Source organism: Propithecus coquereli, unplaced genomic scaffold, assembly GCF_000956105.1.
Source record: "Propithecus coquereli isolate 6110/MARCELLA unplaced genomic scaffold, Pcoq_1.0 Scaffold66, whole genome shotgun sequence".
NCBI lineage: Eukaryota > Metazoa > Chordata > Mammalia > Primates > Indriidae > Propithecus > Propithecus coquereli.
In genome coordinates, this window is record NW_012152618.1 from 3,302,132 (window position 1) to 3,318,806 (window position 16,675).

The 16,675-nt window shown below is 46.1% G+C and overlaps 1 protein-coding gene across 1 annotated transcript in view; it reads left to right on the forward strand.

Moving 5' to 3' along the window:
* Window positions 1-16,675, forward strand: part of NID1 (nidogen 1) — a 69,690-nt gene that overhangs the window by 27,316 nt on the left and 25,699 nt on the right. The window contains exons 8-12 of the mRNA XM_012660353.1: window positions 1,338-1,583; window positions 2,664-2,807; window positions 7,840-7,965; window positions 10,650-10,799; window positions 11,830-11,952. Of these exons, the coding sequence (XP_012515807.1) occupies window positions 1,338-1,583; window positions 2,664-2,807; window positions 7,840-7,965; window positions 10,650-10,799; window positions 11,830-11,952 (789 nt within the window). The remainder of the gene's footprint in view (window positions 1-1,337; window positions 1,584-2,663; window positions 2,808-7,839; window positions 7,966-10,649; window positions 10,800-11,829; window positions 11,953-16,675) is intronic.

Sequence of the window (16,675 nt, forward strand, 5' to 3'; positions counted from 1 at the left end):
TATCTTCAGGTTTTCTGTTAATATCAAATCACAAATATTTAATAGTTTCATTACACAGTCCTTGAATACACTTTTTAAAGGAATCTGTATGATTCTCTTGGATGACTGTTAGCTTCAACCCTCCTCCTAATTTCTAAGCCAAGGTTGTTTCCAGTTTTCCCCTCTCATAATGAGTTGAAATGTCCATCTTTATCATAAATCTTGGCCACATTTCTAATTCTTCTCTAAGACTCTGTTGCTGGAAATAGAAATTCTGAGTCAAACGATAGGAACTTTTGAAAGGCTCTTATGAAATTGCTGTCCAGAGAGGCTGTAGCAATTACTAGGGCTTTGTGGCCTGGTCGAGTCTCCTTCCCGGGGACTCAGCGCCAGCGAGGAGGAGGTGAGGGGCCCGCAGGCTGCAGTGTGCTTGCGGCCAGATGGCCCTCCTGGCAGGCCAGCACGTGGGAGCTGGACAGGAGACAGCTACACTGATCTTTTATTTATCCTTTGGCTTCTATGCTTCTATTATGGAGCAAACTGCAGCAGACCACAAAAATATAAAGAGTCTTTTATACCTTTTTTTTTAATGGGAAGTTGAGGGTTTTGTCGCAAGGGAGAACAGTAGGCTCTCTTCTGAGCGGGGAAGACTGTCTCTCCTCTCCTCTATTGAGTTTTGCTTCACTGTGCTTTAGTAATTTTTCCAAAATTGGCTACCAAAACCCATTTAATGTCTTATTTTTCAGTATCATAGAACTGTTAATCTAGAGTGGTACGTAGCAACCACTATTTATTAAATCCAAATTGAGAAAAACTATATAAAGCGGTCAGTACATTGCTAGTCATTTAATGCTCAATAAATGGTAGTTTACCTTAGTAATCGTATTAGTCTGCTTGATTCCAGAAATTTTACAAACACTGCCTCATGTAATCCTCACCTCGACCCATTTTGTAAAACAGAGGCTAAAGATGTGAGTAACCGGCCCGCGGTCACAGCGTGCAGGTGGCGGGAGGTGTGAATTTGGGCGAATCTCCTTCCAAATGTGTGTTCTTCCCACCAGACCTTAATTGCTGGTTCTGGAAGTCTCAGAAACTTGTAGAGAACCACTTGATGAGAAAATAACAAATATTAATAATGCGGATAATACCAGTCATCGTGTGGGAAATCTAAGTAGTAGAATGAATCCCAACACAAATAAATTGTCTAATGTAAGCTGTTCCATCTGCTCTGTCATCTGGTAGCATCATGGATGGGGAATGCCACTGGTGGTTTGAAAGCCATTGCTTCAGCTTCTTGTGTCCGTAAAGATCTCCCCTTTGTCTCCCTGTCTGTCCCTGCCTTTCCTCCCGCACCCCAGTGATCACATCGTCCTCCACCCGAGAGTACACGGTGACCGAGCCTGGGCGAGACGGGGCTGCTCCTTCACACACCTACACTTACCAGTGGCGCCAGACCATCACCTTCCAAGAGTGCGTCCACGACGACTCCCGGCCGGCCCTGCCCAGCACCCAGCAGCTCTCGGTGGACAGCGTGTTTGTCCTGTACAACCAGGAGGAGAGGATCTTGCGCTATGCTCTGAGCAACTCCATCGGGCCTGTGAGGGGTAAGGCGGGCGCAGCTCTCGCTGGGCATCGTACGTGTGCCTGCACGTGCTTCTGCACTCATCATTGAAAAGCGCTACTCTTTGATATATTGTTTTTCGTCTCTTACTCTCAGAGTCTCTAGGAGAATAAAATTATGCTGAGATATTTTGTGACAGAAAAAAAAAGTCTTGTCATCTGTGATTTTTGGAAGACCTGCCTGTCTCTGTTCTTTTAACCGAAGGCCTGTCCGTGATCCTACTGGGGTAGAGGGCAGGATGCTAACCTGGTGGACCTTGCAGAGTGCACCGTCCTAAGGCTACTGCTGGCTTTGGCAGGCTTTTTAAACACTCTACTGCTCAGCCTTGAAAGGAATTGTGTGCTTAGAGCCTGCGGGAATGAAATAAAATCAGGCACGGAGCCTAAAGCAGACTCTTATCCTGTGATTGGTACTCATGGCTGGGGCTGGGATCTGGTCTGTGCATGCTTCCGGCTGCGTGGAAGGAGCTGATGTTTAGGGAGCTTTCGTGATATCTCAGTGTCAGACTTCACGTTGTCCAAAGCTTGAAGCCCCAGGGTGCTGTATAATTGGGGTCTTTCCCTTTTTTCATTTGTTTTTGGCTCTTCCTCCATACCCAAGTCACTTCTCCAGCTGCTCAACTTGTCCTTACTGTAACTCTGTGAGGCAGAAGGAAGGTAGGTGTTCTGCCACCTTTGACAGCTGTGGCTGTAGGTATCAGGGGTCAGTACATTTTTCCTTGAAGGACAAAAGAGTAAATATTTTAGGCTTTGCTACCATACCATCTTTATCACAACATGTCAGTTTTGTCATGCTAGCACAACAGCAGCTATAGACCACATGTAGGCGAATGGATATGGATGGTTGCCAATAAAACTTTATTTACAAAAACAGGGAGAGGGCCAGAGGGACATAGTTTGCAGGTCCTGCCCCAGGGCGACATGGGACTGGCTGGTTTCTCTTTCCTCTCTCCTCTCCTGTGATTACCTTCTTGGTCACCAGTTGTGGTTTACTTGCTGTGGAAGGAGGAGACCTACAAGAGTTCCTGAAGACTCACGTGGTCCCCATGTCTCTGCCTTCACAGACGGCTCTCCCGATGCCCTTCAGAACCCCTGCTACATCGGCAATCATGGATGTGACAGCAACGCGGCCTGTCGCCCCGGTCCTGGGACACAGTTCACCTGCGAGTGCTCCATTGGCTTCCGAGGAGATGGGCGGGCCTGCTACGGTACAGCCTTCCATTCTGACTTTTGGGGGCTGGGGAAATCAGGCTAGGAGGATGCATCCAGCTTCTGTAAACCAGAGGGCTGGGTGCAGCGAGGAATCATGGGTGAGGTAAATACCGGTGGATGCGCCCTGCCTGCATCGTTTACAACATGCGCTCACTCTTCCCCTGGCTAAATGGAATTAGTTCAGCCCCTCCCCTTCATCTGACCTAGTCTGCCGACTCTGAGCAGCAGAGGAGAATTCCTAAGGCCTCACTCCACTCCATCTTCAGAGTGCACAGGTCTAAACGGAATCAAAAGTCAGAGCTGTTTATGATAACACTAGTAACATACCTATAGCTATGATTTACCTGGGCACTGTTTGCCTTAAGTGCTGCACAAACATTGTCTCATTTAATTCTCCAACAGCTCTAATGAGATGGATTCTGTCATTCCCATTTTTTAAAAAATTATATTTGATTGTGGTAAAATGCACATATAAAATTTACCATTTTAACAATTTTTAAGTGTACAGTTCAGTGGCAACAAATACATTCACATTGTTATGCAACCATCACCACTATCCATCTTCAGAACTCTTTTCATCTTGCAAAACAAAGTCTGTACCCATTAAACAGCTCTCCATTTCCCCCTCCCCCACCCCCTGGCCACCACTGTTCTGCTTTCTATCTCTACGAATTTGACTATTCCAGGGACTGCGTGTAAGTGGAGTCATACAGTATTTGTCCTCTTTGTGGCTGGCTTATTCACTTAGCATAAAGTCCTCAAGGCTCACCCATGTTGTAGCATGTCAGAATTTTCTTTCCTTTTTAAGGTTGAATAATATTTTATTGTATGCACATTCCACATTCTGTTTATCCATTCATTTTTGGACACATAGGTTGCTTCCACCTTTTGCCTATTGCAAATAATCCTTCTATAAACATGGATGTACAAATATCTGTTAAAATCCTTGCTTTTTTTGGGTATATACCCCAAAGTGGGATTGATTGCTGGATCTTCTGGTAATTTGAAGAACCACCATACTGTTTTCTACAGTGGCTGCACCATTTTACAATCTCACCTACAGTGCACAAGGGTTCCAATTTCTCCATATCCTTGACAACACTTGTTGTTTTCGGGTTTTTTTTTTATAGTGGCCATCCTAATGGGGGTGAGGTTCATTCCTCTTTTTGTAGATGAGAAAACAGGCTCATTAGAGTGATGTGTGACAACAGTATTTGATCTCTGACTCCAGCGTCTGTATTACTTTGTCTTCTTGTCGCAATTATTTTGTTATTTATAATTTAACTTCAAAGTACTTTGAAGTAGACAGCCTGATATTTATTTATAGGTTCGTTACTAAATTTTAATACTACCAAGGGACAGTTAGTCCACTCCAAGATCAAGAATATCAGGCACTTCAACCAGTGCTCCCTAAATCCTCAGTTAGTGAGAGGACTCGCTACTGAGCACACAGAATGCTAGAAGTCTGTTTCCCTGGTGGAATGAGCAGTGTAGTCACACAGCGTTGTCCAGAAAGATGGCAGCTCCCGCCACCCTTGCTGAGCGGGCCATAAGAATCTGGCAAGCCCAGCGGCCTCAGAATTTGGGAGTAATGCTTAGGTCTGGAATCCAGCACGCCCAGTGAATGGCGGATTTGGTGTGCTGATTTAATGCGCAGGGTAGCAGATCCTGCTGTCAGGGTGCTGTGGTGTTTGCTTGGAAGTGAAACTTTCTTGCAAGGTGCTCACTGGGATGCCCGAAACACTGGAGAGCAGGGACGTGTGCTTATAGAAACAGCTTGCGTGGTGGTTTGGCCAGCTTGCCGATGACTTTGTATATGTGGTCGAATTCAGCCTGAGACTCAGCTTCCTGGTAACATCCCACTGGGGAGGGGACATAGCGCCTACTCACCTGTAATTGTGCGTTTCCTAGTATTTCCCAAAAGAGCCCGACAGCCTTGGGCTGAATCGGCTCAGGCCAGGTGGAAGCAACGTGAGGCTGCGCGTGTAGGCGCAGACCCCTCCCAGGCTGTGCAGATGGACTCCGCTCGGGGGTGCGCTCCTTGACGTGCCGCACCTCCTTGGTGTTGATGCAGCCCCAGTTCAGCGCCACAAGCCACCTGAATAGTAATAAAGTGTAGAGACAGCCCAACCTGCTGCTGCTGAACCGCGACCTGCTGGCCGCTCCTGCTCCGGGCTCCCCATCTTGTCACCGTGGGAATGCTTCACTTCAGAAGGCACGACCAGCCACGCGTTATGTGATCTGTGCTATCCTAGCAAATCCTCGGATGCTCTGGTCCAGGAAGACAGGTGGTCTCCACAGACTTGCTTTTGTGCTGTGGTTGGCTGTTGTGCCGGCGTATTGCCTCTGCGGAATGTGGTGTGTTCCCAGTCAGGCCACTTATTGTTCTGGGTCACTAGGACATGCCTGGAAGTGATAATTCAGTGAGACATGAGGATTTTAGCAGGAAATTGCATTAAGCAGATTGCTTCATGTGTTATTTTGACCAGGGAAGTGCCACGGAGGAGGATGAGGATGAGGCTTTGTGATTCAGTGTGCGGAGCATTGATATGAGGATACATGACACCCGCGACAAGGCTGGTTTCTGGTTAGATGTCGCACAGCAAACCTCCGGGTTAATGTGGGGAAGATTTCCAGTGGAAGCACAGAGCTCTGTGGTTCACTCTGGTGCACGAGCGATAGTTTTGGCTAATCGCTCATGAGTGATTGTTGAGTACGTAGAAGGCATTTAACAAATCCATACTGAGACGCTGCTCAAGAGCCTGACCTTTATAAAAGGGAAAAATTGGAGAAACTTAGAGTCATTGAAAATATGTGAAAAGAAGCAACTCTGAAAAAAGTCCAAAAGGAAGCAGTAATTACAATAATCGAGGATTTTCCTATTGAGTTAGAAAGCGATTATGTGAAAGGAAATCTCTTTCCAGAGAAGAGATTGAGTAGATGTTGAATAATAAAATAATCATCTTCAAGCGGATATTGTGGTATGTTAGGAGAGAGTTATTACTATTGAATAGTTCATGGTTTCCACTAAAGAAAGGGTTAAGGTCTTGGCCTCAATTTACAGAAAAAAGGATTTAATTTACACATCGAGAAGAATTTCCAAACTGCGAGGACTGTGGAATATTAGCTGGGAAGTTGCAAGGGTCTTGTCTCTAGAGAAAGTGTTGTGCAGCCTGGCTTGTGTGCGCAGACCTGCGTGGAGGTGGAGGTGGTGCCAGGGGACCATCCCCTCCCACATCCCACCAGCCCCGAGATCCTATCGGTCACTGGTTCTCCAGGTAGGGCATGGGAGGAGAGCCTGATCACATGGGAGCTTTTTCAAAACACACAGATGCCCGTGCATAAATAAATGTTCCCAGGGAGGAACAGAGCTTGGAAAAGTTCCCCTGGTGATTTTGCTCTGTCTTCCTGATGGAAAACTGCTGCTCTGTGCTCTTGTGCTTTGGCAGTTGAGTCAAAGTCACTGAACCTGCAGTTTGTACAATGTGTCCAGCAGGGAGTGTCCTCTGAGAGTTGTGATACAGAGAGAGCAGACGCAGGAAGGATCTTTTTCCTTCCATGCTGTTGGAGCAGCAGCTGGTAGATGGAGCTGTGACATCTGCACTTGCTGAATCCCTCCCCCTAATCCCCACCATCCATGCCCACTCCCACCAGCTCCAGCTTCTGCAAGAGCCTGCTTTGGGAGGGGCTTTGTTCTGGAAGCTTTCAGCTGTGCCTGCTGCAGTCCTGTTGTCTGAGACCTCGCGTCTTAAACACTTCACAGAAACACGCAGTTCAGTACAGTCTCAAAAAGTTGCATACCGTTTGGCTTGGGTTTTGCCTGGGTAAAGGACAGATTACGGGGCTGGTGTGGCAAGAACATTTGTCTTGCGCAGTGCTGCCCAATAAGCCAGACTGGCTTTGTCCACCACGCGTGAAAGACCCGCATTAAAACAATGGGCAGGAGATGTGTGAGGGGGAAGGGAGCCGTGTGGTCTCAGCCATTATGAAATCGTCTCCACACACATCTCAGAGTTGTAGTAATGCCAGTGTACACTCCGGATGTGAGTTTGGCATGGGAAAGACCTCGTGTAACTGTTCATTTCAACCCACCAGTGGACAAGTAACCAGAGTGATGACAGGTTAGCTCAACTTCTTGTCGGGGCCAACCAGCCTTAACACTAGTGGTAGCCACAGACTGACCCCAGAACAAGTGGCCTTCTGAAGGACATATTCCCAGAATCAGCCAAATCTATCACCGGGTTGGGGGTGTCACGTGAATCCCCAATAATTACAATAACTGCTGCGTGTCTTGAGCATACTAGATGCTTCTTTGGCCCGTTTCCTGTAATTCTCGGAAGAACCCTCAGGATGAGTATTATTATGCTTATTTACCAATAAGGAAACTGAGGCTGGGTAGGTAGATAACTTGCAAGGAGATAGGAGTAGAACCTGGCCATGTCCAACCCCAGAGCGTGTGCTTTTTGCTCTAGTTGCCCCATGATGGTGGCTGTAGTATTATCATGTGAAAGGACGTCACCCTACTAGTTCATTTACAGACTTGTGAGTGAATGGCTTTCCTTTCAGTCCACTAAGCTTGAGATAATGTTCAAAAATCCACAATTAGGCTTTAATGAGTTCAGCTTTTTGTTATAACTATAATTGGAGAAAGGTAATATTTTTGAATGGTAGCATATTTAAATGAGCTCTAGAGTTTAGGAACCCTTTTCAGAGTCCAGACACTTGTCTCTGTGTCCTTCTGGTATACATTTGCCAATCTGATGTGAGTGACTCGTGTGCAGGGGCCGGGGTCTCAGCAACTAACTCCCAGAGAGGCCAGGGAAGCCCATTCACTTAGGAGAGAGGCCTGGGGCTCACTCTCTAAAGTTATGCACAGAAAAAAAATTGTATGTAACACTGCTTTTAGAAGGTAGAAAAATCTGTTTTAAAATTGATCCATTCTTCGGTGAAAATGCTTACTATTTCATTGTATTCAGTGATGTTCGAAGGGGTTTTTAAACGTCTGCATTTTTAAAAACTTGGCTGCAGATATCGACGAATGCTCAGAACAGCCCTCGGTGTGTGGGAGCCACGCAATCTGCAATAATCACCCAGGCACCTTCCGCTGTGAGTGCGTGGAGGGCTACCGGTTTTCGGACGAGGGAACGTGTGTAGGTAAGTTCTCCAGGTAACTTTTCAATATGGTGCATGTTAGCTCCGGGATAAAGGATATAGTCCCGGGTTGTGATCCCGGCCAAGGGGGAAGGTGCCAGGTTCTGGGTTTGGGAAGGCCAGTTTATAAAGATGAATCACACTTGGCCTCTGCCCTCTGACTCCCTGGAGAGTCACAAGCACTGATTGTCTACACTAGTCACTGTTACCTCACCTGTTGCAAGCTTTTGCATTGCATTTGCTTCCTTTCATTGTCGTTATACTTTGAGTAGCTATTAAAGATATTAGACTTGTTTCTCCTACTAATTAGTAGTCTTGCGATTCACATTGAGCAACTACCTTATAAGGCACTTTTATGTCATCTCCCGTCTTAGATTGAATTCCACCTGAGTTACATCTAAAATTCCATTCGGGGCCATTCCGTTTATGGATTCTAACTTCATGAACCACAAGTAGCAGCGTACGTTTCTAGCTTGATTGAAGGAAGTAAGTTGCTGCTGTGAATTAGGCTAATTATGCCCTTAGTCAGTGATGATTTTGGTGGTGATGCGCCAACCACAAACAGCCAGGTTGTTTAAATTTTCCTACTGCTGCACTTTGACCTGTTGGTTCCGAGAATTTTAAGCTCAAGATTCTTGAACAACCAAGGGCAGCATGTTTCCAGGTCGGGAGGGCAACGTCTCTTGCCAATTTAAAACAGATTCCTCTCGTACTGCATCAGCAAGCCATCTCCTTGCCCCTTCCTCGCTGTTCACTACACCCTAGAATGTTTTCTCTTTGCTCTGCCTCAAAGCTTGGGTGAGGCTGCTTAGGTCCCAGGGCGAAGTGGTGTCCTGAGGGTGGGAGGGAACAGGCCGTTCTCATATTTTGAGTGTGACCCAAACAGCTGTGAGCTCAGGGAGGCCAGTTCCCTTTGCACAGAGTTGAGATTTCAGCACTGCTAAAGTTACTTTTTATTTTTTTCTCTCAATAGAGAACATCAATTTCTGTGTGTTCGGCCTGACTTCCTTCTTTGCTTTTGAGGTTAAGGAGATTTTACTTTTAACAGCCACACCATTCAAATTACATTTTGGCTCCAGCTTGGGTAGTGGGTACTTTATCCCTTGGATGGTGGTGTGCACAGTCACTGAGATCCGTTTTGGGACACGTGTGTGTGAGGCATGGTGACCTAGGTATCTGGATCCAACCATTCCTGATGTCCACCCTCACTGGAGGAGCAAGGTGGGGTGCAAGACAAGGGCTGTGCTAATGTCTGCTCCCACACATTTGTTTTTGAGAAAGATTCCATTTATGGACAACTGGTAGCAACTTAAAATCTGGCAATCCTTTGGTCTTTGGTCCATAAGATTTGGTTTGATGGTACCTATCCCACACGAATTAGTTGACATTCTTGACTTCAGGAGTTCAAGCTGCTAAATGCACCAGCCAAGCCTCCATCCTCCAATTCTTTGCTAATTTCTCATTCGACACAGACCTTTGACGAATCTCTTCTTTTTCTTTACCTGTCCTCTGAGAGTGCGTAGAGATTTCTCTCTCTCTCTGTCTTTCTTCCTCACCCACCCCTCTCTTTTTCTGCACTTAAGGCAGGATAAACTGAAATTCATCTTGGAAAGACTCAGGGAGGAGAAAGATGAGTCCTCCTGCACCTGGGATAATCCAAACTCCGAGGGTGTCCTGGGAGGGAAAGAAGAGTTCTGTTCTAACATTGCAAGGGATGGGACTCTGTCCCAGGTCTTGGTGCTTTTAGAAAACCAGAAGCAAAGTGCTGCCTCAGGAGCCCGAGGATAACTGAACCAGCCATGGAAGACCATCCTGTCTACCCCAGGCCTTGCCTTCCATCTCGAGGCAGCAGCACAGGATGGGGTATTACCGGCTGGCCTCTGTGTGCCCCCCCTACTTCCTCAGCCCTCATTGCATGAGTTCTATCAGCAGGACCCTTTAGAAAATAATAGTCCCATATACTGGCCTCCCTTGTGCTTAGCAGCTAGAAGTAATTCCTGTTCTTCAGAAGAAGAACACAAAGCTCTAAGTTATACAATTTATCCGAGTTCATGTGATTGACTCGTGTAACTGGTATAAACCCATGGCTGCCTACCCCCAAGGCCCACACTCTTTTGACCATACCTCTCTCGCTGCCTTGGAAACGTTTATTTCTCCTTCCTTGATGGAAAGTGGGCGGCTTTGACTTGGGCATTTGTAGTGAACATTCTGCCTTCCTGGAGTGGACTAGGGCTAAAGACCCAGCTCCTTCGCTCCAGTGCTCCCCTGAGAGCTGCCATTAGAAGTGCGGCATCTGCAGATGTTCTGCCTCCAGATGCTGATAAAGGGAAAACTGGGATCTGAGGACTAGTTATGGGGACCTGGTAAGGAAAGTGGCCTGAGACAGAGCCCCAGGGTGAAACTAGGGTTGAAAGCCAGGCTAAATGACCGGCTGTGGTGCCAGTTGGCGAAAACCAGCCAGAGGCAGAACGCAGGTGGCGGGAAACGGGATGAAAGCAGTGGTACCAGCCCAGTGGGGAGCAGAGATGAAGCCTGAAGAGGTGTCTGGAGGTCTGGGGTCCAGGCATGGTCCCTCTTTATAGAGCCCCGCTGGATTAAACCCTTGGTGCCAGCGGAGCTTGGAAGGACACAAGGCCTGCTCAAGGGATGTTCTTGCAAACTCTGTGCACCAACCGTCTGTTCTGCAGCTGTGGTGGACCAGCGCCCCATCAACTACTGCACCACTGGCCTGCATGACTGCGACATCCCCCAGCGGGCCCAGTGTGTCTACACAGGAGGCTCCTCCTACACCTGCTCCTGTTTGCCGGGCTTCTCCGGGGATGGCCGAGCCTGCCAAGGTGCGTGGTCGCTCTGACTTTTCCCTTTGCGTTACCTGGAAAAGTTCCTCAGGTGGTACTTATTGTATGCTAATCACCCACCCACTCCTGAATATATTAAAGAACTATTCTCTCAGCTCCACTGGGTAAATGGGCTGCTTTTTATATCTCGCTAGGAGTTTGAACTATGCATTTTCTTTGGCAGGGGGGCTGTTCTCACTGGTGAAGACACTTGGCTCACCCCAACTATTTTGTTCTATGTGACTTACTCGTTCAGGCAACAATTAGACACCTTCTGTCTGCTAAGAACTGAGGATATTGTTTATCTTTCACAAAGAGACAGTCCTTGTATGCAGGGAGCTTAAAGTCCATCGTTTTATTTAGTAAGATATATATAGTCATTCAACTGACCTGCTGTAATCTTTTCCAAAAAAACAAAGTTCCCTTATTGAATAAATGTTTGTAGAGTCAGAGAACAAATGACCAGAATTCTTTCGGACTTGAGCTCAGCCCATTGTTGGCTGCCAGGGTGTTCTTAAGGGTAATTTTAGGTAAGGTAACCCATGAACAGTGTACCCTGCATCTCCTGGTTTGCAAAATTACTTAACATTATACCATCCAGTATTTCTGAAGAGTCCAAACTTCCTAAGATAGATAATAATCTACCTTCTCTTCATTACTGAACATGTGGATTTTTTCTTATCTCTAGGGTTTTTCTGTCAAGCAGTTAATAATCTGTCTCCAAACACTCAGACAATTTTGAAGCTCTCATTTATGACAGGAGGGATCATTTTATATTTTTTTTCCCTTTCGTAAGCTTGACAAAAACATTTTCCATGAAAACAGTACCGTCAAAGTGAAGCACATTTGCACGTGCAGCAGATAGAAATTGGGGAGTTAGTGTCTTGATAATTAATGTTTAGTGAGCTGTGAATCACTGTTCCCAGATCAAGTTCCCATAGATTTGAGCAAGAGGCTTAAATTATGATGTAAACTACAAGTTCCCAAAGAAATAATCTCATCGTCCCTGGGCCTGGTGGCTGTTTTGCAGATGTGGATGAATGCCAGACAAGCCGATGTCACCCCGACGCCTTCTGCTACAACACTCCTGGCTCCTTCACCTGCCAGTGCAAACCCGGTTACCAGGGAGATGGCTTCCGTTGCGTGCCTGGAGGTGAGGTGACGGCGCGTTTGGAGTTGGTAGCCCATCCTTGAATTCTGAGTACTTGGCCCTGGGAGAGAAGGTGACGTGGGGAGGTGGGAGGCTCCATGGACAGTTCTAAGGGTTGTCAAGGTGGAAGATCAGAGCATGGACTGCAGTGTAGAGCTGTGCAGGTTGTACACTGCACAACTCCGGGGGGCACCCCACACATAGACCATTACCGTGCTGGCAGCCTGGAATCTGGTCACCCCTGTGACTTGAGCAAGCAGTGCGGGATAAGAACTGGTATGTGTTTGTCAGGATTCTCCAGAGAAACAGAAACAAGAGGAGATATACATGCGCACACATACACACACACACACACACACACACACACACACACACACGGAGGAAGAGAGAGAGATTTATTATAAGGAATTGACTCATGTGCCAAGTCCCCAGATCTACAGATGGCAAGCGGGAGACCAAGGAAGCCCGTGGTTTAGTTCCAGCCCAAGTTCAGGCAGGAGAGCTGAGGGCCTAGTTGCAGCCTGAAGGCCAGCAGGCTCCAGACCCAGGAAGAGCCGATGTTTCAGTTCAGTTCAAGTCCAGTAGCAGGAAAAAAAAATGATGTTCCAGTTCGAAGGCCATCAGGCAGGAAGAAGTCTCTCTTTTACTTGGGGGAGGGTCTGGCTTTGTGTTCTATCCAAGCCTTCACCTGATTGGACATGGGCCACCCACACTGGGGGCAACCATCTGCTTTACTCAGTCTATTGATTTAAATGTTAATCGCATCAAAAATATCCTCATGGAACCACCCAGAATCATGTTTGAGCAAATATTTGAGCACCTTGTGGCCCAGTCAAGTTGACACATAAAATGACCCAGCACAGGTTTCTTGTTTTTTTTTTTTTTTTTTGAGACAGAATCTCACTTTTGTTGCCTGGGCTAGAGTGCCATGGCGTCAGCCTAGCTCACAGCAACCTCAAACTCCTGGGCTCAAGCGATCCTTCTGCCTCAGCCTCCCAAGTAGCTGGGACTACAGGCATGTGCCACCATGCCCGGCTAATTTTTCTATATATTTTTAATTAATTTCTTTCTATTTTTAGTAAAGACGGGGTCTTGCTCTTGCTCAGGCTGGTTTCGAACTCCTGAGCTCAAACAATCCGCCCCCCTTGACCTCCCAGAGTGCTAGGATTACAGGCGTGAGCCACCGCTCCCGGCCCCGGCACAGGTTTCTAAGAGTCGCAGGGAATGGAGTGGGGCTGGGGGTGGGAGGGCAGTGGTGAAAGGCCTGTCACACCTGACCTGAACCACACAGCTTCTAGAGCTGTTGCGGACCTGAAACTTGAGTGGTATCTCATTAGAGCCTAAGGATCATGGCAGGTCCACGCCAGTACCTGGAATGAGCCTGGGAACTTGGGAGGCACTTAACAAATGCTGCTGGATGCATGAGTATAATCGGCTGCCATTTGTGCAGAACCCACTGCGTGTTCGGTGCTTAACAAACACTATTCACTATTGCAGTGCTCATTATCGTCTTTTCAAGGTAAGTGCTATTACTGTCTCCATTTGCACAGAACGCTGAAACTGAAAAAGAGAAAGGCGCGGTCAGGGTTGCCCAGTTCTTCAACACTAGAACTGAGACGCAAATCCAGTCTACCCGATGGACTCCAAATCCGGCTTCGGTCTCATACACCACATGGTGTCCTGACATGAGATTTAGAATATATTTGACAGCTCAGACTGGAGTTAGCCAGTTGTGTTTTTTATTTTTAATTACTGCTGATGCTGTTGGTTAGATATATTCATGTTCTTACAGATGTTTTCAATAAGCAGTAAGTGGAAATTTATATCTCACCACACTTTAAGCAGTTAATAATTGCGTAAATGTCCGTCTCCTTCCCTCACCCGTGAGCACACTGAGGACCAGGTGCCACATGCACTTGACTTTTATGTCTCCAGTACCCAGTGGAGCACGTGTCCGTGGTGGGGCTCACAGCTGTCTGTAGTTGTTGAAAAGAATAAATGAATGTGCCAATTTCCATTCCTACCAGCAGCATTTGAAAGTATTTGTTTATCCACACTCTCACTACAACTGGTTTTTAGAATAGTCGTCAGTCTAAAAGGGGAAACTATCAGGTGAAAGTTTAAATTCCAATATATAATACTACATGTTGCTGATCTAAATTGTTTTCTTCTGCTTAGCACAGGGCTCAGCAAACGATGACCCGTGGGCCAAATCTGGCCCACTGTCTCTTTTTGTAAATAAAGTTTTATTGGAACACAGCCATGCTTGCCAGTTTATGTATAGTCTGTGGCTGCTTTTGTGCAGTAGAGGCAAAGTTCAGTAGTCATGACAGAGATTGGAAGGCCCACAAAGCCTAAAAACCCTAAATAGCCCACCATCTGGCTCTTGACAGAAAAAGTTTGCTGAGCCCTGGCTTAGATAAACCCAGGCAGGGAAACCATTTGTTCCTGAAGATATGGGTGAAGACTGCAACGCTGCCCATAAATCTTAATAGGCAGGTTCCGTAGAGGAGTTCGAGGAGTTCGTGATCACTTAAGACATCGCAGCTGTTATTGCAAATGACTAACATCCATGATTTCCTTGGGCTTGCTTCCCATCTCCAGTTCAAAGGGAAGCAGATGTTTCATTTTTTGTTTTTTGTTGTTTTAACCTGACTCTTTGCCCCTCTTTCAGGCTGTGTTGACTAAACAGAAACAAATCCAGACCCGTAGGCTGGGATATAAAGATGGGACAAGGATAAAACCAGTATGAGCTGTTTGCCAGGATTGTTTATGTATTTGATCCTGTTCCCTTAAGAAAATTAACATCTAGTTATATACCCAAGAGAGAATGTGCGCTAGAAATGTACAAGAATGTTCATTGTGTATTGTTTGTAGTAGAAAAAAATCCAAGTGACTGTAAACAGAAGAAATGGAGAAATGACTTGGTACAACTCTCACAATGACAGAACATAAAGCAGTTAAAATGAATGAACTAGAGTTAATGACTAAGTCTCAACAATATAATGTTTAGCAAAAATAATTATAAAAGGATAGATACAGTATGACCCCATGTATATAAAATGTAAACCTATATGAACATCAACCTACATGTGTATATACATACATAAGAAAACTATAGGTTGGGGCAGTGGCTCACACCTGTAATCCTAGCACTCTGGGAGGCCAAGGCGGGAGGATCACTTGAGCTCAGGAGTTTAAGATCAGCCTGAGCAAAAGCAAGACCCCATCTCTACTAAAAATAGAAAAAAATTAGCTGGTGGTTGGTGGCATGTACCTGTAGTCCCAGCTACGCGCAGGAGGCTGAGGCAGGAGGATCGCTTAAGCCCAGGAGTTGGAGGTTGCAGTGAGCTTCGATGATGCCACTGCACTCTATCCAGGGTGACAGAGCAAGACTCTGTCTCAAAAAAAACCAGAAAACAAACAAAAAAACAAACCAAAAACCTATAACATGCATGCATGGGAATGAGAAACAGAAGCTTCAGGATAGAGGTTACCCCTATGGTGGGAGGGAGGAAATTGGGATTGGGGAGGGGTACACAGGGTGTCGTGGTATGTTCAGGGCACTATAGCAGAATTCCATAGACTGGGTGGCTTATGAACAACAGACGTTCACTTCCTACAGTTCTGAAGGCTGGGAAGTGCAAGATCAAGGTGCTGTCAAACTCAGTGTCTGATGAGGGCCCATTTCCTGGTCACAGGTGGCCAGACATCTTTTTGCAATGTCCTCATGTGGTGGAGAGGGCAAGGGTCTCTCTGGGGGCTCTTTCATAAGGGCACTAATCCCATTCATGAGGGATCCACCTTCATGATCTAATCGCCTCCCAAAGGCCCCCACCTCCTAATGTCATCACCTTGGGGGTTAGAATTTCAATATATGAATTTGGGGGGCAGGGGACACAAACATTCACATCCTAGCACAAGGGCTACATTTGTATTTCTGACATTTTATTTTTGCAACCAGAATATGAATACAGTGGTTTTCATCACATTATTCTAAATTTCATATCACTAAAGTAGTTTATGAAACATTGCAGAGAGAAAAATAATGTGTAGTGTCATCTGAACTCCTGCTGCCAAACATCATGAAGGGCAGGATCAACCAGTCAGCACTTACTTGGCGCTTACTCTATACAGACGGGCCAGTTGCAAAAACAAAGCTTACTTGGCTTTGAAGGTGAGCCAGTCAAGGTCACGGCTACCACAGTGTCAACCGATAACAGACAAAATAGAAGAAATGAGGATTTGTTTCCCTCTGTCCTGCTCTCTTCCCCACAACCCATGTATGGATTGTGAATTCAGTTTAGTCAATCACTATTGTCATTTTTTAAAAAATGGAATGAATGAAATAGAAAACAATAATCTAGAAAATATTAGAGTTCATAGAGTATTATATAGTAGGCATAAGTATTGTTTCATGAAACAGTACTTGTATGTATGCTTATGCATGTGCACGGATATGTGCCTGTGTGTGCGTGTGTGTGTGTGTGTGTGTGTGTGTGTCTCAGGGTGCATGCGTGTACTGGGTTGCTGAGGAAATTGTATTTCTTTCTGTGGGTCATGGTCAGAAAGTTGAAAGCCACTATGTTAGTTCTCTGTTGTTACATAACAAATTACCCCATAGTTAGTTATTTAAGACAATAAAATCTATTATCTCATAGGTTTCTATAGGTCAAGAACTCAGGAGGAGCTTACCTGGGAGGTCCTGGTTCAGGGTCTCTCAAGA